At 41.8% G+C, this 25686-nt stretch overlaps 1 protein-coding gene and 1 long non-coding RNA gene across 2 annotated transcripts; one reads left to right on the top strand and one right to left on the bottom strand.

Moving 5' to 3' along the window:
* Window positions 1-303: 303 nt before the first annotated feature.
* On the bottom strand, window positions 304-21715 carry LOC122970451. The gene is made up of 6 exons (XR_006399202.1): window positions 21270-21715; window positions 19938-19982; window positions 10961-11095; window positions 7698-7841; window positions 5174-5234; window positions 304-1616 (listed from the first exon to the last, which is right to left on the bottom strand). It is a non-coding gene; the product is annotated as an uncharacterized LOC122970451 (long non-coding RNA).
* LOC122970449 (1-acylglycerol-3-phosphate O-acyltransferase ABHD5-like) lies at window positions 21695-25685 on the top strand. The gene is made up of 7 exons (XM_044336598.1): window positions 21695-21799; window positions 22506-22588; window positions 22761-23169; window positions 24056-24207; window positions 24636-24747; window positions 24822-25002; window positions 25347-25685. The coding sequence occupies exons 1-7, from the start codon at window positions 21756-21758 to the stop codon at window positions 25464-25466; spliced, it is 1101 nt and encodes a 366-aa protein (XP_044192533.1). The 5' UTR covers window positions 21695-21755; the 3' UTR covers window positions 25467-25685.
* The last annotated feature ends 1 nt before the right edge of the window (window position 25686 follows it).

Here is a 25686-nt window from a genome sequence, read left to right as displayed (position 1 = left end):
TAAAACTGAGTATGACAGAAACTGAAAATGCAGTCTATTATACTTCATTTAGTATTTTAAGTAGCTAATGTGAATGAACAGAAATGAATGAATGAGTTCTGCTGAATAAAGTGAATACATTCATTCTGAGATGACTGAAAGATATGGCAAACTGGTCAGTTAAGGCTACAACAGGCCAAGAACATAGCTCTGGTTTGAGCATTAGAAGTACTCACTTTTGTCTGATAAGCTAGTGTGCGCATTGAGCACACTGATATGTGCACACACTCGTGCATTCATTTTGTTTTGAAACAAAACCTTTACCTGCTCAAATCTCAAAACAAGGAATATGCTTGTCATCTTTGTAATAAAATCAAGTACAGCTGTATATACTTAGGGTCAACAGAAGATGGACAAAATAGCCTGTACAATATATATTAAGAAAATTTACACCTGTGTCAACAAGGATCTGTCTTTTGATGCATTTTTCAGTCAATCTTACTGCCTAAAATTATACAGTCACTTTTTGTGTGATATGTTTAGTTTGGACTGAAATGTGAGAGTGCTGACAGTGCTCAACATAAAGGAAGGTGAAGATGTCCCGCCGGTCATCCCAAAAAAATGATACCTGTAAATGAAGCAATTCACTTTGCCTGTGATGGAGATCTTGTTACTTAATTGCATTTTTTAAAGGGAACCAATGATTGGAGTTGGTGGAGGAAAGTATGTTGGGACCACCCAAATATTTTTTGTAAATGTCAATAGACCAGAAAAAACAAATAAACAAAGGTCCAGTAATAGAGCCCAGTGGGACACCACTGTCAACCAATTACAACTAACAGCTGTCTGTTAAGAATGTAACTGTAAAGCCACAAATGTGTGGAGTATTTAGTCCCAATTCATTGTTTGGAAAACAATCTGATCTGTGATCTGTGTAATCTGTGTAAATAAATGCAATAATTTTGAACAAAATACAACGAGTGCAAAGTGACAAACATTTTCAAACAAATGACATCATGAAAACTTTATTTAATTTCCATGTGATTTCATAATATTTTACACACTAGGTATAAAACCACATATATATATTTTTTTTACAATGTAGAGGATTTATTTATTAATACATTTAGGAAAATACTGTGGTAATTATAAATTACTGTCATTAACCTGTTTGTATATTTAGTAAATTTTCTGTTACATGTTTCCAATTTATATCTTAAAAGGACATGATGCAGAAAAAATATACTACAAAAAGAAGAAGATTTGGACAAATAAGTTCCAGTATTTCAAATAATTATCAGTGCAAACAGATGCAAAAGAGTATAAAATACCAATTTAAAATATTTGCTGACGAATTACATCACACCAAAGATGAAGGTGTGAGAAGATGAAAGATGTGAGAGGTGGTGGTGAGAACCTGGTGTTGGGAAGTAGCCGTTCCCTGGACTGTGGCGGCCTGATTCACAACACCAGCTGTCCCGCCCCACCGAGCCAGCAGATGACGCTCTGATGGTGGAAGTGGTTTTTCGTTAGAGACGCAGGAGACAAGTGGTTCCATCTCATTGCGTTCTCCTCGGGGGTACAGAGTCAGCTCTCCCTCTTCCTCTCTCCCCTAATCTTCGCTACATCTGTGACAGCTGTGAGAAGAGAACATGCAAATTAGAATCCGAGGAAACCATTTGAGGTGAGGAAAGAGACACATAGAGACACGAGGGAACTTTCTCTGGGTTCCTCATGTTGAGCCCTCATCATAAATCCACACGGGAGGGATTCTGGGAGTCTCTGCCCCACCTCTCTACACCTGACAGGCATTAGCCACCCACAACCCCCTGTTTCTGCACTCCACAGCTCCAAAAACATCCTCTATGCAAATTTTATAATCACACCACAGCAATGAGAGATGTGTGTGTACATACAGTGAGGAGGGATATAAGCTTTTACTTAGCATATGAAATGAGTTGGGATTAGAATGAGATAAAGAGCAGAGTGAAGAGCACGGGGAGTGTTATGAGAGAGGTCACTCATAATTTTGCTTCTATGAAGCACTTTTAATCTTCCTGACTGCTCTCACAGGTGCTGGGAGAGCATGCTGGGCTCAACTGAGTGACAAAAGAACAGCGGTGGTTTCACCATTAATTGTGCATTTCATATTAAAATGTTGTAGAATAATCAGCATGATAAAAGGACATAAAAATCAGGAGTATTTATTTATTTATTTATTTATAGAGGATGAAATATCACCTTTCATCCCCATGAGTCCAGACCAGTGTGGTTGATTCCTCCAATTAATTTTTTAGGTATTTACCTGATGTGCATTTCCAGAACATGAAAAGGTTCAGTGTCTTGTTCTGGGACAGATCAATAGGTAGAAGTCTGTTGATGACTGTGAGCATTAAAGTCGGGCTGCAACTAACAATCATTTTCAAAATGGAGTAATCGTGTCATTATTTTCTCAATGAATTTAGTCTATAAAATGTCAGAATGGAGGAAAAATCACAAAAGACAGAGAAAAGCTGCAAATCCTCACATTTGAGAAGCTAGAACTAAGTAATCTTTGACATTTCTGCTTTAAAAAATGACATAAACAGTGAACTGATTAGCAAAGTAGTCACTCATTAATTTTATGTCAATCAACTCAATTAATTGACTAATTGTTTCAGCTCTACATCAAAGCGTTTTGTCATTCTGACTGCCTTGGTGTGTGTCCAAAAGCCTTTCAGTCTAGCAGCAGAAAATAAAAATCTACTTGTTTAATCAGGAGAACCAATATGTTTTTAAAAAAAACACTGGGTAAATGTTTGATCTATACCTTAATTTGTTGACTGGGGGAAACCATCTTCTATAACCTGAATACTGTGCTCAAAACAGTAATTATAGTAATTACTTATTGAAGTTTGTTTAAGTTAAAGAGGCTCAGATGACTAGTAAATGCCGCAGAAGGAGGGATGTACTGCCTATCATTGACAGGCTAAATTAAAATACAGCAATTTTCTCAGTAGGTGATGTGAAATTAATGTAAATTTCCTTCAGGTTTACATCTTAAAACCATTGATAATGACAGGGAAATTGTTCCTTTTTTTTGCCCTCTCTGCCTCCCTCTCCGTGTTTGGCATGCAAGTCACTGTAGGTGCACAGCAGTCGTTCTTCCTCTCACACTCGTCTCCTCATGTGTTGCTGTCCACTGAGAAATACCTCTCTAGAGAAAAAGTGTGTTTTTTTTTTTTATCATGAATAATTTGAGACACTACAGTGGCCCTTTCTGCAGATAATTCAAGCACAGGCACATTGCAGTAAAAAAAAAAAAAAACTACTACCGCACAGAAAGCTTTGGCTATGTCGTTCACATTTGCATATATTTTAACAGGAAAATATTTAAACTAAGTGCTTCAACTTTTTCTTTTTTCATATGGCAGGAAAGCTTGTGCATGCATGTCGATTTTGTGTGAATTGATTTAAGATGTGTGCAGCGTGTTCTCACCAAGATGACAAGATGGTGCATTCACGTGTGTAGCTGTGCTAAGAGAAGATGCTGCAATTAAATCTGATTTATTTAATTGGCACTAGGGGAGGAAGAGATTGTGCTTTGAGAATAGATAAAGAGGATTGGTGTACAAAAAACTAACATGAATTGCATATTGGACATTTTAAACTAGGAGTTAAAGGCAAATGAAAGAAATGTTCAGACTCCAAGCAGATCTTTTGATCTGAGATTAAATTGGGATTAAATGCGTGAGAATCGCTCATCTGGTGGTTGTGTCTTTTACTAAACCCTGTGCAATGTAAGTAACCTTCAATTTAGACTGTTACTAAGGGATTTGTTATTTTATAAGCCAGTCTTAATATCAGACATTAAATTGTAGGATTGGAACTATAATGATCTATATTTGTCTTGCATTCAACTCTGTTTCTTTGTCTTTCACTGGACTGGTGTGAAGCTGACAGGAATGCGAGCAGCAGCTGAATTCCTTTAAATAGCCCTGCCTGCCTCATCATATGGTTGCTATGGCAGCCAGCCCCTCGTTTCAAGATAACGTCCACATGCTCCGAGAGACCTCCTCCACCTGAATGCTATAGATCCGCGCTACTGCTTGCGAACAGAGATTTGTTGAAGCGATGCAGCCACTTAACGGCACGTATGAATAACGTTTTGTGTGTCTCCATGTCCACGGTGTGTGAAATAATCAATATTTGAGTTATGCATTTATGCGTGAGATCAATCCGCTGTCGTTATGGCCTCTCTTATAGGGTGATTAAAGAGAAGCATTTATTGAAAAAAAAAATGTGATTGAGGAATATGAGGGAGGGAAGGAGAAAGAAGGGTAAGGACGAAGGAGGAAAAAATATGATGGAAAAAATCTGAGGTTGGAGGAAAAGGAGATCAAAAGTGAGACAGATGAGTGAACAGCTGGTACCAGAAATGGGGTGATATGGAGAGAAATGAGGGGTAAAAAAGGAGGATGAATGATCTGTGACATTTTTTGAGAGACCAAAGAAATTGAGAGATAGCTATAGATAGGACCCAAGCAGAGAGAATAATAGCAGATGCCATCTTTTCAAAGACTTCTCTTTCTTTTCTTAATAACTCCTTCTTCTCCCCGTGTTCTTTTTTACCACCTCTTTCCCATCTCCTCTTCTCATTTCTGCCTTTTCCCAGCCCCCATCCTTTGTCTGCCATCCTGCTTCTGTTCTCATCCTCTCTCTCTCTCTCTCTCTCTCCCTCTCTCTCTCTCTCTCTCTTCAGTTTTTACCCGAGCTCTCAATTAGTCGTATGTTTAGCGGAGGGTCAAACAGGACATTAACAGTGCAGGATTGTAGGCAGCTGGTGTTGAGCGTCAGTAGATCTACATGGATGTACCTCTCAAGCTGACTTTGTCCTGAATCTCTCCCCTAAGTGCACTCAGAAAACTATTGTGAGGCTCAAAGGTGTGAAATCAATTACAGGGAGAGAGAGAAGCAGAGGCAGACTTTCAGGGTATCAGCAGGTTTCACAAAGCCAAATTTAAAGAGCTTTTTAATGCTACCTGGAGCTGAATTTAAGATCAATTTAACGACTAACATATAGAAGAAAAAAAAAAAACGGTCAAACTGGGTTATTTCTGAAAATACAGTAAATGGACATAAACCAGGTGGACATAGATAAACATGAAAATTGTAAGAATTTAGGTCTAAAGATGTAGATATATTTTGAACTTACCTTAGTAAATTAGTATTTCAATAGCCCCAACAAACATCCTCTTTGCCTTTTTTCATGTCGCCTAAAAGGGAGACAAATGGGTAAAAAGTAGTCATTAAGGGCATCGATATGCAGCTGTGTATGTTTTAAAATTATTTCAGTGGGAAAATGGATCCACAAAAGAGAAGAAGTCAAAAAGAAGTCGATAAAGATGGCACTCTCAATTTCCTCTTAAAACACACAGGCAGGCTGATTGCATTTGAGAGAGTTGGGCGCGCCTCGGCATCTCCTAATGCGTCAGTAAATTGAGTTGGAAAATGACGACGTCTCTTGTCTGCACTTGGGATGGAAGCCAGGGCGGTAAAAAGCTTTGCTGTGGAGGGCAGCCACTCCTCTCTGTGTTTTAGACCGACACTATTAACCAGCAGACCTCCACTTGTGTCAAATGCTTCTCTTTGGTCCCACATCACCTCACGCTGAGAAAGACAGACACACAATTTCTCTAGTTTTCTGTATACTGCCCTTTGTATGTATTGCCTTTTATCCTCTTTCTCCATCTTCAAAATCAGGATAAATGACTGTTCCTGTATTGTTTTTTGGTCTTAATATTATTTGTAGCAATACTCTGGAAGGCTGAGTGAGTGCATAAATAGAACTGACTCTGTGTTTTGTGTCCATTATTAAGGAGCTGTGGTGGTCAGCTTTGAGAGCAGCGGCGATAAGGATGCTGGCTGAGCATTTACCAAGCATCCATTTCCTCTTTACTCGGGTCTAAAAGGCCCTTTGCCAAACACAGGTACACACACACAGACACAGACACACACACACACAGACTGTTTTCCTCATGTTCGCTTTAGTCAATAGTGAACATCAATAAGATCAAGATGATGTTTTGTTACTCTGGTCTTTTTACTTTTGTCTCATTTATGGTGTTATTTTTAAATTGTCAGGAGCATCGTGGTGAACACCAAAAGCTCTTTTAAATGGCACACAAAAGACTGTAAATAGGCCTCTGGTTGTTCTGCGTACTCTAGCTTTCTAATCATTTGTGTAATAATTATCAATCAATTCTACTCTTAAGAGTTTATATTTCTTTCATTTTGATGACTACTCCTTACAATTGTCAATATAATGTCAATATAAAATAAAATAAATCATTTAACAAAATCACACTCTGTGCTTTCTTCATTTTTTTGTATTTTGGCATCTAGTTAGTTTTTGCTTGTGACTTGTAATTTAAAAAATGTGCACCTTTAGCTGTGCTTTGAGCTCTGGTCTCCTATATTTACATACATTAAACTGATGACTCCATCTTATCCATATTGAAATAATGTACAGAAAAAGGAGAGAAAAGACGGAGAGTGTGAGAGAAAGAAAGGGAGACGCATCGTTCACTCCAATCTGAGGTATCTCACATTTGCGTGTGCCCTCTCTCTCAAATACACACCTATATACACACACACACATCCACGGACACACCCTGAAACGGTCCGATGCATTGGACGTACAGCTTTGTATTCCCTCTCGCTGTTTCGCTGTCCTTCCTCTCTGCTGTGTTTCCACCATTCGACAGAACGGTGTGACCACACTCTTGCTTGACAAATGCATTAGAAACAGCGGCAGAGATTTTAATGTGTAAGCCCGACCCTCGGCTGTCACATTCAAGACTCGGTGCGTGCACATTCACACACGTTTCACTCTCTCTCTCTCTCTCTCTCTCTCTCTCTCTCTCTCTCTCTCACACATGAGCACACAAGCCGCACACCCACACAGTTGCGATAAGGCCTGAGCGCTGGTAGTCATTTAGTTCAGCTTTGTCTTTTTACAGCGTCTCCCTGATGAACTGCAGAAAATGCTAGCACTTGCAGTATTTGAATTATTAGCAAAACGGCACAGCTTTAACTTAATCCAGCCATGCTTATAATCTGTGCTCTGTGTGTGTGTGTGTGTGTGTGTGTGTGTGTACGGGTGTGTAGCCTAATAAGAGCAGAAGAAAAAGTGGATATGTAAATGAGAGAATGCTGCTTATCTCGGTACAAAAAGTGTGTGTGTGTGTGTATGGCTGCGTTTGTGAGTGTGTGAGAAGGTACTCACCTCTGAAAGCTTTTCTTTCTTTGAGATACTGTATTGGAATAGTGTCATAAGAGAACTGATGTGGAAAAAAAATTGAACTTAGGACCTTGAGGAGTCATTGTTCTCTTTGTGTCACAGCATAAAGAGATATGAGCATAAATCTAACAAACAAAATTGGCATCACTCAATACCTCCTCTAAGATTACAATGAAATATTGGTTTTTGTGCTACAATAAAACCGCTCCGTGTCTCTTGACTTGCCATATTGACGGTTATAAATCAGGAACAGTACAAGTGTTTTATAGATGCCTCTCTCAGCCCCCTCCCTCCCCCCTTTTTCTCTCTTTCTCTTATGAAAATATATTATTTGATTGTCTGGCCTCTGGTTTAAGTGCAGATCTATAAATTTACAAGTTCCTGCCTGGTGCTTGCAGATGATTTTGGCACAGAGGCGTGCCAAAGGAGCACTAACCCTGATGACTCCTGCAGGTTGCCAGTTCCGGGCAGGGCAGGGCCGGCCTGGCCGACTGGCTGGCTGGGTGGGTGGATGGATGGGTAGATAGCTGGATATCTGGCTGGGCGGCTGGCTGGGTGCTGGGCTGGCGGAGGCAGAGAGCTGTAAAGAAACAACAAGGTCAGCTCTTTGGCAGAACACATTCAGCACCTTAATGTCAGTCTGTGAAAATGCGGACATTCTGACGATGGTGGTCGTGAAGTTGAAAGGACTCTGGCGACTCCCAGCGCCGTCGCTATCCAAAGCGGAGAGCAGAGTTTTATTTTCAAAGCTAAATGTAGGATCTTTTTTATAGGCGCCAGGAAACATAATCGTCAAATATTACAGTAAGGCAGTTTGACATAATGGCTCCTACAGTCTAGGTATATTGAGGTTGGTAATTATGGATTAGCAGAGATCTCGGGTGAGCGGAGACTTCTCCTGACACAAAGCAGTCGGTAAAAAGCAAAAGCAGGATTACTCTCCCATAGACTTACCATAAACACAAAGGCAGAACACACATGTGTACAAACAGACGTACACACACAGACACACGCGCAGCTATACATGCACACACCTCAGACCTACACACTCTTGTCGGCCATCACAGACAGCGTGCCGGCTCGGCAGCCATTTTGCAGGGCTGCTCTGGAATGTTCAATTAGGGTAATTGTTGCGTACGCCATCATTTCTCAGCATTACACACATCATATACGCAACGAAGTACCATTTCAGCCACAGTGCAATTACACTCACCTCATAGTATCCAAAATATAAAAGAGGAATCCTAATTGTGTGTCTGCGATGTCTTTTCTCAGCGCAGAGGCCCCATAGTGTAAACCCGGACGTATATGACGGCCAGCATGTCAGTTTTTGTGCAGCCATGTGTGAACTCCTCATGGCGTGAATGAATGTACGCTACATGGCTCATTGTAACATATATGGCGAGAGGTGGGGGGGGGGGGGTGGTGTGGGGGGGTTGGGGGGGGGGGGGGGGGGGGGCACGCCCTACAGCTTGACAGTGTTCACATATGGAGGAGGGGATGAGTGTGTGCATGTGAGCTCAGAGAAAAGAGAGGGGGAAATAGGAAGGGTGAGAAATGGATTAAAATGGAAGAGGAGAGAGAGAGAGAGAGAGAAAAGGAGAGGAGAGAAGGGCAATGAAAGAGAAATGTACAGCTTGTTCTCGTCGCCGCACAGACTATGCAGTTTGGTCACTGTTAATTCCATTTCGGTGAAGCCGTGGGCTAAGAATATAGATTAGTCCGCTATCGTGATGTATACAATGCTCTCAGGATATCAGAATAGAGGATAATGACAGCCATCACCTGTCATGCACCACGCTGTTTCATAATATAAGACTTTCCCTTTTGAACGCGAGGGATACTGTCATCTTCAAATATCAAATTGTGCTTTTCCAGGTAATATAATGCCCTCCTCTTTGCACACTGTAGGTGAATGCGTGCACTTGCATGTCATGAGTTGAGCCTAGCTGTCCACCCATGTAGACCTTCTCGAACCTAACTTTCCTGTCTCGCCCACACGGTGCTAACCAATAAACGCCACAAAAAATTATCTTGAAAAAGATGGAATCGTCACGTCTTACATAAGAGATATTTTTGTCCAAAGAAAATGAGTCTTTCTGTATGCAGAATTGTGTCTTCTTTCAATACAGATTGATGGCATTTAAGAGTTCACCTATTTGATTTGGCTTTTGTTAAACCAAAAGGCTTTGAATAGTCCTAAAACGCTGCTGTACAGTACTACAAACTACACCAGACTACACCCCCTCTACAAAGATCTGCAATCACATGGGCAGGATTTAACAAAGGCCACATAAGGATAAGCACACATCTATTATAGTAGTTGACACAAAGAGTGGATTGATAGTGTCATATGGACCAGTCCTTGTGAGACGGAGGTTGAGTGAGGCTCTGCTGGTGCCGCATGACGGTGGAGATTCAGGGTGGGATGACAACCAGCTGTCAAACAGGACAGGTTGAATAAGGGCGTCAGGGACTGAGAGGCAGAGAGGACGGAGAACACAGCGGCGCAATGCGCACATGTGATCTTCTGGAGACAAATGCTACTTTTCAGGATTCGCTCAGACATCATGATACTGTACGCACATGCTTACGGAGGCGCCCTGCATCTACATGACCATTCAACATACGAACCCTCCCCCTTCTCCCCCCGCTCCCTCACCCACATACACGCTCACTCACACACTCCGAATATGACACGAGACTGCACATATGATCAGCCGCCCTTTGTCTGGGTTCATCGGTCAGTAATGGCCGTCAGTTCGGCACATTATGCTCTTGCTCCCGTTCTTCCTCTTTTCCTCTCACACGCATATGCGCACTCTCTCTCTCTCTCTCTCTGTCACACACACACACACACACATGCACACACTCACACACCAGCAGTCATGTGCATGGCAGATGACCCCCCTCGGACACATGTGTTTTAACCTCATTCTCTATGGCATGTCTGTCATACATTACAGTAGTTCTAGTGTCATGACCGCCAACCACCCCCCCTCCCCTCCTCTCAGCCTCCGTGTCCTCAGAACGCCCCCCACCCCCACCCCACCCCCACCCCAACCCCCACCCACCGGGTGATCATCTGCTGTGACCGTGTCCTCCTATCACCGTGAGTCAGGAGTGTTCGACAGCGATGGGTGGGTGGGAAGGTAGGGGGGGGGGGGGGGTGGGGGATGGGGGTGATGGTGGTGGTGGTGGTGGTGGGGGGGGGTTGCACCCTATTTGACTTCTTTCTTTTTCCGATCAGACATGATTGGTGTCAGAGAGAACTTTCCCACCCATCAGCGGCTATGTGAGCAGTGCTACAGCACCAGACAGAGGGGACCCTTTGTCTCCCACCACCACACTGGGAGGGACGGCGTACGTACACACACCCATATATTGTACATTCTGGCATGGCTACAAACGTACACACACACGCGCGCACACACTCGCTGACACTGACTACGCACACACTCACACACAACACTGCTACACTCTTAGTACAGTGGTGAAACACACAGGATGCAACAGCGCTTTAGTGACAATCCCGACATCTTGGAGCACATCGGCGACTGCACACCTGTGTATGTAAATCTGTTTAATTCAACACATCCCTATGTGAAAGCAATATGGTATCACATCATTGTGCACATGTACAGCATGTGTGTCAAAGTGTATTTGTGTGAGAGTATGTGTGCGTGTCCTCAGACTCACCTGGCGGTGCCCCTGGAGCTGGTTGTCGTGGTAATGCAGCCTCAACTGGGGTTGCAGAGCTGTGACACCTGATGTCCCTCCCTCTCCCTCTCACTCTCTCTGCTGTAGTATAGGATCAGTAGCTACACCCTAGCACTGACAGAAGAGGGGGAGACAGAGAGGAGGGGTTCTTATCGAGCCTGGCGGATCATACCACCCACCACCTGGAGACGAGGGGACGCGGGGGACAGAGCTTATAGGGACGGCACTGATAACGCTCTGTCGAACAGCCTCCGAATCACCCTGCTGTCTGCGCTGAGATGGTCTCTCCCTGCTCCCACCGCTCTGATTGGACGACATGCTTCCTCCTTCATCAAAATGTAAAATTCCAAGACAGAGAGAGTAGTGCAGCGTTTGTGTATGTGTGTGTGTGTGTGTATGTGTGTGTGTGTGCGTGTGTGTGTGTGTATGTGTGTGTCTGTGTATGTGTGTGTGAGAAAAAGAGAGAGAGTGTGTGTCTGAGAGAAAGACAGACAATGCAAGAGAAAAAATGTGTGTGTACCTTTTGTGTGTATTTGAGAATTACTTGTCATGCAGACTAGTATGACTGTATGCGAGCATATGAGTGTGCGAGTGTGATTTCCTGAGCATGGATGTAAATGTGTGTGTTTGCGCCTTTGTGTCAGGGAGACGATATACAGGATGCCATTGTCTGTGTGGGCGTGTGATAGAGGAAGAGGTAGTCCAGGGAGAGACACAAGACAAAGAGAGCGAGAGATAGGAAGACATGATGAGTGTGTGCGTGTGTGTGTGTTAGAGAGAGTAAAAAGAGAGCAGTGTGTACGGCCTGTGAGCTGTCATCATTAGTCGCTCTGCAACGGCTGGTGTTGGGCTGCAAAAGGGCTTGTCAGTCAGTTTCTGTCACAACATGTCACAATGAATGGACACACACACACATACACACACACACACACACACACACACTCCCAGAGGAGATCATGTCAAGATAGGAGCCGGTTGCTCTGACAAGCTGATCCAACCCCCCCCCCCCTCACACACACACACACACAACCTTTCACCCCCGCTTCTCTGACTCCCCTCCGGTGTCACACACAGGATCAATCCCGATTTGCCCGTTTCACTGGTGCCGCTGTGGACTGAAAATGTTTGACAAAAAAGGGGGCAGGTGATAGAAGACGAGGCGGGAAAGGAGCTCAGTTCTCAGAAAGGCAGTAAAAGGCCGACAGAGTGGCAAGAGGCAGATGGCAGCGAGCGCTCACACACGCCCGTGTCTCCTGAGAACTAACCGGTGAAATACTGCTGACTCACTGTGCTCGTTGCAGGCCCTAAAACACACACACACACACACACACACACACACACACACACATCAAACTCTACATCCACATCCGGGATATTCACTAAAAACTATTCAAAACAAAATGGACTCCTCATGAACGTCAATGTAGGGGCGATTACAAAAGAACACACGCTAACAGCGAAGGATTCTGTTCGAGTCCAATCAATCCCCTGTAGTTCGCCACAGAGAGGGGCTTCATCCTCACACATAAAACAGACCTTCTCTTTTTCCTGGCTTTTCTCTGTCTCTCTCCTGCTGCCGATTTAATTACCTTCTATATTTATCAGAGCTCAAGATGCTATTTTGGTTTCGAGACTCTTGTCACTGATATCGGGAGGCTACATTATTCAGAGTGAGAGCACCGAGGGCCGTCAGACACAGAACAAGAGCGCTGTTGTTAACCCTATAGAGAAGGACGGAGGATATGTCACACTTACAAAATGGCTGCATCTCTACTGTTCATTTCATGTGTAACACACGGTGATACGATCGTGTGTGTGTGTGCGCTGTGATATGCTTTTTGTGTACGCTTCGGAGATGCGAAATTCGTGTTGTGTGTTTATAGCAGTGGTCGAAGGTGTGGTCTGTCTTTCTTGTGTCTCCATTTTCTGTCTGCTCCGTCTCAAATCTCAGCTCCAAAGCATCCGGAGAACGACAAAGACAGTTATAGGGAGTACACACACACACACAAATACCCACATACACAGATACAAACGGGTTATCACAAACGACCAAAACCTAGAGGTGCGTATACGCTCGTGCTCACACACACACACACACACACACAAAGCGACACACACACACAGCCGTATAGATCGGTGTCCTCCATATTTGGTTGTGATTTATGATTGCTCTTCAGTAGAGGCCACAGTCATCTGAGAGATGATGGCCATATTGATCTGATAAACAGTTTCATTTACTGCCAAAGCCCCACCATTCATACTCATTCTCGCACGCACACACACTGTAGCGTGTGCACATTCGCGCATACACACACCCGCAAACGCACGAAAACACACACAGAAAAGACACATATATTCACAGCAGGAATAACCCAGCTTTCTGCTTCATCAATTCCCCACCTCCTCCACGTCTGCTTTTCTGTTTCTCTGCTCTTTCTCTTCTCCTCCCCCCAGGCCACCTCGCCCTCTCCTCTGCTCTCAACACGCTTTAACCCGTTCCTCTTCTGCCCTCGTTCTCATTCTTTTCCACCAGCATCCTCTGCCAGTCACCTGTTCCTCCACCGATATTCTCCCCCACGCACCGTGGCCTCTTTGTTACTACGTTTAGCTCCACGCGGCTTCATGCTAAGGTTGCATCTCGCTTTGCCAATATTTTTCCCAGCAAGCATTTGACATTTGAGTTTAACGTTACCCCGAGTGAAATTTTGTGCAATATGATATCATGTTGTGTTCCAAAAACATATTACAGAATAAGGTTGGATTTTTTTTTTATTGGTTGCTGTAATCATTCCTCCGGTCTATGCCGGCTCAGAAGTGATGCTTTCATCGTGAGACTATTATGTAGGGGATGGGGAGATGAGGGGAGGGGGGGGGGGGGCACATCCACAGTCCTAGTTTAGCCGAAGCTAATATGAGACTTCTGTAGTTAGACAAATCTTCGTTCTGGTAGTCACGTTCAGGTTTATAGCCGTAACTCGGACTGCTGAAGCCTCATATTAGCTTCAGACTTTGGAAAGCATCTTTGCAAAGATTGAGGACTGTGGATTTTGTTTCCTCTTTCAAAAGGTGGCTCCAACTGAAGTGCTTGTCGAATGGTTGAACAGCATTTAAAAAAAACCCTCCCTCAACACTTTCCTATGTCAGAATTGGGGAGGCTGCATCTCATCGTTTTCTGTAACTTTCCGAATCCAACAATCCTACATTCACACCACCTTCACACAGTGATTGGCCAGGTGTGTGGAGGTGAGAAAGTAGGAACTGTTTGAACGTTTCTCTAAAGATCTCTGTTTTCATTCTTTACACAACTATTTCTGTCACTTCATATGTAGGAAAGAGTGCAACACTATGAATGCCTTCAAGGAAAGATGTGTGCTGTTAGCCCCATATTTTAACAACTGTTGTGTCTCGCTCCTCTCCGTGATGGCCTCCACTTTCACTATGTCATACAAACTAGTTCTTTTCAAGTATACTCCCTCCATTACAGTGTCAATACGCTACAAATGTATCGCTTCATGGCCAGTATGGAGAGGAGGGATAATTATAACAACCAATAACTCTTTCAATGTACATATGACATCTGAGTATAGTATTAAGATAGATATACAAATCTTTAAAAGACCTCTGAAAGCTGTTGGGATATGAGAAAGATTTGAGTTAGCAAAATGTAACAGTGATGTCCAATGTTAAACTCTACATTTGTGCATGTTTTCAGTGTTAGCATGGGTAAATCTATCAACACTGATGCAAAGTCTACATGTTTGCTGGGGCTGCACTTTACCACAACTGCACATCTGCATAGCAGCTTTTATCAGTAACTGACTTTGCTGCAACATAGCAAAATAGTGAGCTATGACAGTTTCCATAGACCAAGTGTACCAACAGACAAGGTCAAAATTGTGCTCCTTCATGTTAGCCTCCCTGGCTCCAATGTTGTAACATGGTGCTCCACCACAGTAGCCAAAGAGTCAGTGTCTGTTACCGAGAAGCAGTTTATCGCCACAATCAGTAGGAAAAAAAAGCTTGGTTATGTGTTAAATGTTGCACACTGTTACTCAGTGACGTCCACCTCAGTAATGATGGACCACACTCACTTTATTTCATTAGTCCATTATATTTATTCATTTAACTTTTTAATACTGATGTCAGGAATTAATCTGGAATTAGAAGGACTAATATTTGCCAGAGTTTCACTGCTGTTTAATTGGTGTGATGGGTCAAACTGCTTTAATTAGCCCTACAGCTAACTCTAAAATTAGTAAGAGCGTTTTAGTGTCTGATGACGGTCTAAACATTTATTCAATGGCTTTTACACTCTGACGAGAATAATATTCTAGATCACAATTCTGTGTACTTCTACATTTCTGGAATGAAAATGGCCAAATATTAACGTTAATATGGGAAATATTAAATATTGAATATCAATCTTCAAAATTGATTGAACTTCCGACATATATGTCTTATGTGTCTTACTGTGTGTGTGCGCCATTTGTGAGTAAATAGATAATGTTAGTGGAGTGGAATGGGGAAAAATATACACCAGTGAGCGCACAACATATTCATACACACACACACACACAGTAGAAGGCTTTCAGTTTCTAAATCAATCCCACATCCGTAGCTAATGCAGTGCTGGGCCCTCTTCAGGAAGCATTAGGCCTATTAGTCAAAGTGCGTACGCATTCCTGAATGTGTGTGTGTGTGTGTGTGTGTCTGAGTGTGTGTAGAAGCCGCACACTCAGCAGTAGCCGATCTCAGTGGACCCTGTGGGGTCAGCAGGTGCAACAGGGAATGAGGGACCATCTTATTGTGTGTGTGTGTGTGTGTATGTGTGTATGTGTGTGTTTGTGTGTGTGTGTTTGTGTGTGTGTGTGTGTGTGTTTGTGTGTGTGTGTGTATGCGCGCGCATGCATACGTGCACGCTCCCTCCCCTCGATATCCTCTGGGCTCTTTATCGCTCTATTATTATCCTCCATTTACTGGAAGACACTGGACAGACTGAAAGGGAAAGAGAAATATGGACACTCTTGTTTGAATGTCTTCCTGGATCACTTATGGGTGCAGAACTAAGAGACAAACAGACATCTTGCTTTGTTAAATAATCTAATAAGTGCGGATAAGTTAAGGAGTCTGATAATTAGGGTAAAATGACAACAAGCTGAAACTATAATCACAGTTTGTGTTGCTACTAAGCAAACCATTAAATCCTTCTTCACCAGTCAACTGATGATGCTTCAGCTAACTAGAGGACAAATGTTTGTATTGCAGAACAACACACAACCTCTGGGAAGCTCATGTGACATTAGCTATGAGTATTTAGACTCATGTGTGTTTAGACACACGACCTAAACCAATATATCAGCTTGCAGATACAGAGAGCCCGTATTGGGCTTGTATTAAAGGGTCAGTTCACTAATATTACAACCAAACATACTGCATTTTTCCACTTACAGTGCTTCCATATCTGAGCTTTCATCGCAACACAGTGGGAGGTGATTGGAATTTCATTCATGGTGCTCACAGAATTGGACAAATTACACGAAAAAATGTCAACAGCAATGCTTCATTTATGAGACAATGTGCCCATTCCTGTGGATAATACACAGACCTTGCAGTGAATACTGCATCAGAACTATTTCTTTGTTAGTTAGTTGTTAGTTTGGAAGATGTGTGGATTATCCAGAGTAACAGATACTGTTTCTGTTGATTTTTTTTGATTGTCTGAATACTGCTGCGAGAAAAATCTCCAGCCAAACACATAAAGGACATTCTCAAAGAAATTCTATGAAAGGAATTCAAGTGCGGGCATTGGTCCTCAGACCCATCAACCCATCTTCATCAAACACTACAGTGTACATCACTACATCTTTGTGTGACATCCTTTCATCTTACATACGGCCCTCCATTTCCCTTTGTCTCCTCCACTCACATGCTTTCCTCCTCCTCACGCTGTATTTGTCCCTAAGGATTTTCACATCCCAAGGTGGATCAAGTCTCTGCAAATCAATATCATCCATTCATGTGGGTGAAGCTCATGGATGATCATGTGAACATCCACACTCGCACATACACACTTAAAAGTTGCTGCACTCTACACGCACGACCCACGAGACTGAAGGAGATGGACTCAAAATTAGTTTTGTCGTTATTGCCAAATCAACGGAAGTTGCTTGAAATTTATCTCAGCGTGCTCATGATGGACACAGGAGAGAATATCAGGAACACCCATATAAATAATAGCCTTTACTAATGCCAGCAGTAAGTAGTCAGATCAGTCAGACAGGGCCAGTTAATAGATCCGTAGAGATGCTGAGGATAGAAATTAGGGTAGAGGATGGAGAGAGCCAGTGGAAAAGTGAGAGGGAGGAGAGGAAGGAGGAAACTAGCAGAGAAAGCGAGACAGTGAGACTGGCCATTATAAATCATATCCGCTGTTGGCGCCGGCCACGTATCCTAGCAACCACACAGACCGTCCGCCTCTCCTCCATCCCCTTTCTATCTTCTGCTAACAGCCTGGTCACTCTTATTACCCATACTGCACTGGGCCATGCCCCAAAAACTCACACGACAGAGTGTGGATTGTGCTTACGGCTAGCTGAGTGATCGACAGTGGGCTCGTATTGTCCTCGTGCTAATCAGAGCTAACAGGAGCTGACCCTAGAATGGTGCACTATGAACAGATAATGGACATAATGCAGACCCTGGTCACACACACACACACACACAATATTGACAATATATATGGTGTTTGCATACTCACAAATAAAGCAACCCCCATCCCTCTCACTCACATACACATACATTCACAATAAAAGATGATTTTAAGGAATAGATATAGTTTATAAAAGTCCTTCTGTTACAGTCTGGTGGACAAATTCAGCCAAATTACAGTACATGTAGCAAGCCCCAGTATCACTCTCATGACAGTGGACATTACCCATGTCATGCTGAACCTGTGTACTATGACATCGTAACTTGATTTTGTTATCATTAATTAAGTCCCTGCACACCTTCATAGCTGTTTTCAATTACTAATTAGACCTCCTGCATGGGTTTAAGTTGGCCAGGGCTGTGCTGTAATTATTAGGACACCAAACTTCATGTACTAATAATAATGGTGGGAAAAAAGTCAGTCAAACACAGTCTGTGCACACAAACACAGTCCTCATAGGAGTTTGAATGTGGGCAATAAGTGAAAACACCTGTGTGGATTGACTATAGTTGTCTAAGGCCTTTAGTGTATGTGAAATGACAAGTTTAATGCAACAAACGTTAAATCTAATAAATGTGTAATATGTAAAAATGATTGTGTTTGTTCCTATCTTCATCTTCTTTGTATTTTAGGGAGGAAACAGCTGTTAAACCGTGTGATGGGTTGAGGTCAGCTGAACTTTCTCATCACACACTGCAGCTCTAGTCAGGTGCATAGAAAGCTTTTGCTGTGTCAGAATTTCATATTATATATTTCTGTGTCCCAAATCCATACAGCATACTAATTATGTACAGTATGTACTCCATCCTAATCAACATACTATACTGTTTTAACATTTTATATACAAAAAATCCACATACTTAACTAATACAATACAATATGTATAAAGGATATACAATACATGCAATGTCGACGTGACTTCAATCAAATGACTTTAGAATGTCATTAACTTTCACCATCATCCACAAATCATTTTACTTTACTTTATTTTCTTTGTGCAATGACATCAACAGTACATATCATAGTAAAGTGGGTTTTTTTTAGTATGCATACTGACCTTTTTTGAGTATTTCATCGTTTCATTCATCAAGTCATATTTCCAGAGAGAACACACCACACACTTAAAACCTGCTTAGAATCAGTCTGTGGTTTTGAACTGGGACACTGCTTTACTGTTGTCAGCTCCCTGAAATAACTTGAAATGCAAGCACGTTTTTTTTTTAGGTTTTGTGACCACATATGCCTCATTAATTTCAATAAATAAAAAGTAAATAAAACAAAAGAAACTGCGTACTTCGGCAAATTTTCAAATGCCATCAGGTTGAAAAGACAATGACGTAAACATGACTATGTAATTTTTAAAAGATGCAACAAATATATTTGTTCTCATCAACACGAGATAGATTTCTGAACAATAAATGCATTGCACTCACCCTAACGTTCATGCATCTTGAGTATTATCATCATTGAATAAAAGCCTAATTCTGTACTACATGTGAGTGTTTTGTCATATTTCTACACAGTTCTACATGCAGGACCTCTACAGGATGCCTGCCCCCACTACAGTAAAGTGCTTAGTAAGTAGACACTATCCACACCTTCAAGGACAATCAGGTAAATTACACAATCACACAGTTTAGATGCAATGCCTTTTTCCCTGTTTAGTGAAATTTCCTCCTGATTGTCTCAGGACTGATGAGACTGAACAGACTCTTTGTATGAGTCAATTTACTGCCAGACCACGGGTTACTGATAAAGATAAAACAAGAGGATGCAGATGTACTGTATAACCGCTAGCTAGCATGACCAGCATTTAGTTGTGAGACACACTGCGCAGGCCAGCACCATGCTGCAGCTTTATGCCGTCTCCTCACTAAAAGCTTCACCCAGTTACTGGTCTCCAGACAGCTACTGTCTTATACTACCTCTGTTGCTCTACGGGCTGGGGCTACAGTCTCATTGTCTGCTGGCTTATGAAATTTTGAGTGCTCAGCAGAGTGAACGGACAGTAACACAGAGAGAAGATGAGTGTGTGTGTGCATATGTGAGAGCAAAGGAAATTAACCACTCAGGAACCACTCAGTCAGCCCATAGTCCGAGAGCCACCAGAAGTGGGTGGTATGAGAGGAAAATTGTGTTTGAGGAATGAAGGACAAGGTAGCCAGTATGTGTGTGTGTGTGTATGGGAGTGTGTGTGTGTGTGTGTGTGTGTGTGTGTGTGTAAAAAGTAGAACACTATTACGCCACCTTGTGGACCAGGACAGGCACAGCTCTACTCAAGTTGTCCTTCGCCTGAAAGAGAGAAAATCCCAAATCATTTATGAGAAAGGGTGTCCATTTTGCAGCTCATCATGTGTTTGAAAAGTGATGTTATACAAGGAGTCCTCACCATGTTGGAGGAATGACAATGTGAGTAAAGCTTGAAAATGTTTATTTTTGGTCACATAATGTACATATTATAAATATATATACTGTATATAAAATGTATAGTATGTTGTATGTTGCTTGTAGATACATTTAAATCCCATACCACCCTGCTGAAATTCATTGGGTGGCTCCCACCTCCTGAGGTCTCCACGATACATTAGTGAATCTGACACTGAGTGAAAACTGACTATAGAATCAATTCTTGAAGGGTGTTTCCGAGCTTTTCAAGGATAACGCGCCTATTAATCTATAAGATAAAACCCCTTTTAAGGTTTAATGAGATTCACAGTAAGAGTAAATGTTAAAAAAAGGAAAAACTAAGATAGCGAACGTGCTATTCCTGAAGCACCAGGATCGTACTGTACACTCAAATCCTCCAGGATAATGAATTAAATTAACTTTTCCTTTAATCTCTGACCTTATCTTATATTATAAGAAGACATTTATGCAGATAAGCAAAGGTTTAATCTCTATGTGAGCAATTGTGATTTTTTTGTGTCTATTTTTAGCCTAGATATTAGTGTGGAGGCCAAAATCCTCTCCTTTGGTTTGTCATTGCACAAGGTGGACTGACACTATTGTCCAAGAAACTATTTCCAGGAAATGTTGGGACACTGGCTGTTGGTACACACATTTAGATTAACCCCCACTAACACTACTGTGATAACTTTCACCTAACAATAACACTGTGATGAAATCATGTCCTCATTTTAACTGGTACAAAATATGTACAAAAATATGCTTTACAATTTTTTCTTTCTTCTTTTAAAGCAGTCTGAGCAAACAAAAAGCATCACAGTGAAAGAAAACTCTCACCAATTGTTTTTGACAAGAAAAAGAACATTCCAGTGAAGACTTAATACTGAGAAAGGGGTCAGTTTCACAACGCATATGATACCTAACATACAAAAACTAGCTAGAATGCTATATATGCATTGAAATTAAACATAATGCGTGTGTAAAAATGGCATTTACTCAATTAGCTACAGGCTACATTCGACATTTTCTACCATTATTAGCATGATAGGCTGTGTAGCTTTATGTTTAGCATATACAGAAGTTATCTTGAAAGAATGTCACTGTGGGTTTTGCTTAATTGATATGTCGTATAGGTTTATATATCTCATAATTTTAATTTTTAATGTGTATTACCTCTGTTATGAAGCCAGTGGAGGTTGCCTAGAGAATAAACGCCTCTTCATGTTTAATAAACCCTGTAAAATACAACGTTATGGCTTAAATTAGGGCTAAATTGAGGCTAACTAATAAAGGTTATGAGAGTCATTTCTCCCAATCAACTTTTACAAGAAAAGGAGATGGAGCTCACTTGTGCTGTGTGCCGTTCAGAGAAGTTGGATATACAACAATCATTGAGGTCTCTAAAGGTCTCCACAAGTGGCAATAAATTCACTAAATGGTAAAAGTACGAGGGAATGGAGCCTTTTTTCTTATTAATATCGATATTTACAACGTTACATTCCAAGGTCACGGCTAATAAATGCTCTGAATTCAATATGTTTTTTGTTGTAAATTTTCCCTCTGATTTCCAGCTTTGTACTTTACGAGATATACTTGAATGCACCATAACAAATTGTGACAGACTTTTCTCTCACATGGTGGCGACACCATCCATACACCATGCGAAGGATGGCGGAGGAGATCCAACCTTCCAAAGAGCAGAGGTGAGTTTTCTCTCCGAAAGCATTAATTAACACATTTTCTTTCTAAGTTTCTGTCATACATCGGTTGGTGTTGTAAGTTTGTCTGTTGTTTTAGCTCATAACGTGATTGCTGTTTTGTGATGACTTCGCTCCTCTTTGGACAAATAAACAGAACCTCCAATCAAAAATCTGTTGTTTTAATGTGCAGCCGGTTATTATCAAATATATAATATATCAAATCTCCTAGAATCCGATTTAAGATCTAAGACTGTGTTCTGATTAATTCGGCGGACAAAATGATCCACTGGGTTAGATTTTATTGTAACAAAACTAACTTGTTCATGCTTTTCTCTGCCTGCTGTCAATTCCAAGAATTTATGCTGTATTTCACTAAATGCCACTTGGTTTATTTCAGGGACCTCTGCAAGTTCTTAAAACATATTTTACTAAGTAAACATGTATGCTGGCAAGCCAGTTAATATTAAATTGACATATTTTCAATGGCATTGACATAAAGTATATGGGCAACTCTCAACATTGTTTGCGTTCTGTCAAGTTTTTTTTTGTAGGGGACATTGAGGAAAGTTCTGTATAGATTGCATACCTGCAGCACTGATAACAGAAATGTCATATGGTCAAAGTTCAATTTATCATTTACCAGATTTTTCATGTACTTTTCTGTGTTCTGTCTGCCTGCTCTGGTGCATGTTTGCTGTCTAAATCACAGCTCCTGGATATTGCGTTGGCTTCCCTCTTGGTGCCCCACGTCTCCCTCTCAGCTGAAAGATGCAGAAGAAAAAATGCTCAAGAGTAAGTGTGATCAAAGGAGCTGTTGAACCACCTATAGAAACCTGACTTGGCTAAATGCTGAGAGGGTTTGGTGTTTTCAATTTCTTCTGTAACTTTTGTGGTATGAAAAGAATTAAAAATACCACCTCTCCTCCCTCCATCCTTGTCCCATTATCTCTCCCACCTACTGCAGGTGTAAAGCAGCCTTTCTCCAGGCAGCACGTCCGGATATCCAATGACAACTATCTGTGGACCATAGCTTTTTCCACTCAGTTGCAACCAAGCTCCCCCTCTGAGCCCCAGCTCCAGGCCCAACCTACGCCTCCTCTGGTTCTGCTGCACGGCTTTGGTGGCGGAGTTGCCCTCTGGGCCCAAAACCTGGATGTTCTCTCCAGCAGTGGACCGGTCTACGCTCTAGACCTGCTGGGATTCGGCCGAAGCAGCCATCCCCAGTTCAGCACCGACCCCGAGGGAGCTGAGGAGCAGTTTTTGGCAGCTCTGGAGGAGTGGAGGGAGAAGGTGGGACTGGAGGAAATGGTGCTGCTGGGACACAACCTGGGAGGATACCTGTCTGCTGCCTACACACTCAAATACCCACACAGGTGCTTCAGCGTGTGTGTGTGTGTGGGTGTCTGTGGGTGGTTGAGTGAGTGGATGGCTGGTCATGCAAGTGTGTTTCACAGCTTGGAAAAAAAATCTTTTAAAAAAGTCTTAAAATTTCACTTGTACAAACAAATGCAAACATTTTACCTGCACAAACATCTAATAATATTCTTTCTGCAATGCAGAGGAACAGTCAGCCCCCTTTGATTATACATCTCACCTACATGACAGTAATTTCAGGTGTCATTTTTGGGGTGCCAGTCTGAAATAAGGAAGTAAAAATCGAGTGCAAATAAAATTTGGTGCTCAACAGCAGCAAACAGAAAGCTGGATGGACCAAAGGTGCAGTGAAAATGATTGAACCCTTATCAATGAGGAACAGAGGGCTTCACTGATATCCTAATATATGATATCTGGGAAACAAAAACCTGCAGACTTTAAATATAAAGCTGTCTGCCAGCGCTACATGAGGTTACCAAACTGCCAAGTGTCCGTATGCAGCTTTAAGTTTTTTAATTTAAATGTAGGTCCTCAAAAGTATTTTTTAATATTGTCAAATATATCATGTTATTGTTTAAGATATCTTTCAAAATGTTGTCTTTTTGTTGGTACATTTTATCTGGTGAATAACCAGTCAAATTGTCCCAAATAGTCTATTGTGTTTAAATATTTATTCCAGCTGTGAACTTGGTCTTCTTGGTGTTTAAAATCTTAAGACTCTTGTGTAATAGTTGTGTTCAATGTCTTCTATCCACATTGGTCTGTTTTACCGTTTGCTATATATCCTGCAAACTCACACACACGTAAAGGTGGGTATTTGTAGTAGAAATGTAACATTTAGTGTGCACATTATTTTTATGTATGTTTGTTTGTCTGTGCGCGCAGGGTAAAACATCTGCTGCTGGTGGAGCCGTGGGGCTTCCCGGCTCGTCCCGAGAACCCCAACCACAGCTCCATCCCTGTGTGGATCAGAGCCATGGGGGCCGTCATGAGCCCCTTCAACCCTCTGGCTGGACTCAGACTGGCTGGGCCTCTAGGTCAGCACACACACACACACACACACACACACATTTGTTTGGTTTGTTAAAGATGATTTTTAAACATCTAAATTCTGTATAACTGTTAACTGCAAAACCTGGATTTACAATAAATAGTGAAAAAAAAAAAAAAAGAGCATGATTGAAAATTATCATGCCAGTGATATCGTAAGATGTTTTTATAGTTATCCACACAAAAAATAAGCCCTTTTCCCTTCTAACACAAACAAAAAAGTTGCTCCTTGTCTCCCTGTTTCCTCTTTTGTCATCACTCTGCACCGACTGACATCACTCTGATGTGAAATGCAATATAGAGATCATTACAATTCATGTTCTATGTAGTGTTTTTGTTTTTTTACAGTTATCATACAAAGATCTGAAAGTTAATTTTCTTTGAATTTTAAATTTCCTCTTCTGTCTTCACTCAGGTCCAATGCTGGTCCAGACAATAAGGTCGGACTTCAAGCAGAAATACTCCTCTGTGTTTGACGACAACACTGTATCTGACTACATCTACCACCTGAACGCCCAGACTCCAAGGTGATATGCACAGATAACATTATGTTTCTGACAAAACATCGTACAAGATTTAACATGACTTTTTCCTGTTTCAGTGGAGAAACAGCTTTTAAGAACATGACCATTCCCTACGGTTGGGCCAGGAGGCCCATGCTGGAGAGGATCGGCCAGGTCCGAGCCGACATTCCCATTTCTTTCATTTACGGATCCCGCTCCAGCATTGACAGTGACTCTGGATATGCCTTTAAGAAAACCAGGCCAGATGTGGAAATCACAGTAGGTGTTTTACCTTGCTTTTTGTAACTCCAGTTTCAGTTTCATCAGTCTCTTCAGATGTGACACATTCTCAATTTAAATTCTTTTAGTAGCTCCAATACGTAAAAGGATGCGGAGATGTTATTTTTAAATGTGTAAAATTCTATATTGGCTTGTTGTGTCAGTTGTTTAATGGTGGGCACACACTCATTTTCCATATAGACAAATGAGATAAATCCACTTTTCACACATGATTCACTTCAAAATGCATACATTTTTTTGAGTGTAGAGCAGTTGTTGTGATCCCTACAGCTTCACTCAAACAGCTGACTCTTTCTGTGAAACTGTGTGTTTGTGTTTGTCAGGTGATAAGAGGGGCAGGCCACTACGTTTTCGCTGACCAACCAGATGACTTCAACCAGACAATCCTACATATCCTCGCCAGGACAGAGAAGAAAAGCCAAGATGAGGACATGAATCAATGAGAGCTCCCTCATTTAGCCGACACACAGGAGGCACAGGGGTTAAGTAACCCAAACCCCATTACACAACCGGGACAGTTTAACTGTAAGCCTCTTTATCATGCACTTTACTCTTAGGAGAGACCCATCACTGACTGATACTGACACTCATCATTCCACAGGCTGATGCTTTCTAAGGCCTTGTGTAAATAACTTTTGTAAATAAATGTGAGATGCAGTCTAT

This window comes from Thunnus albacares, chromosome 19, assembly GCF_914725855.1.
Source record: "Thunnus albacares chromosome 19, fThuAlb1.1, whole genome shotgun sequence".
In the NCBI taxonomy this organism is placed as follows: Eukaryota; Metazoa; Chordata; class Actinopteri; order Scombriformes; family Scombridae; genus Thunnus; species Thunnus albacares.
The sequence above is the reverse complement of the archived record's forward strand: the minus strand, read 5'-3'. Positions and strand labels throughout refer to the sequence as shown.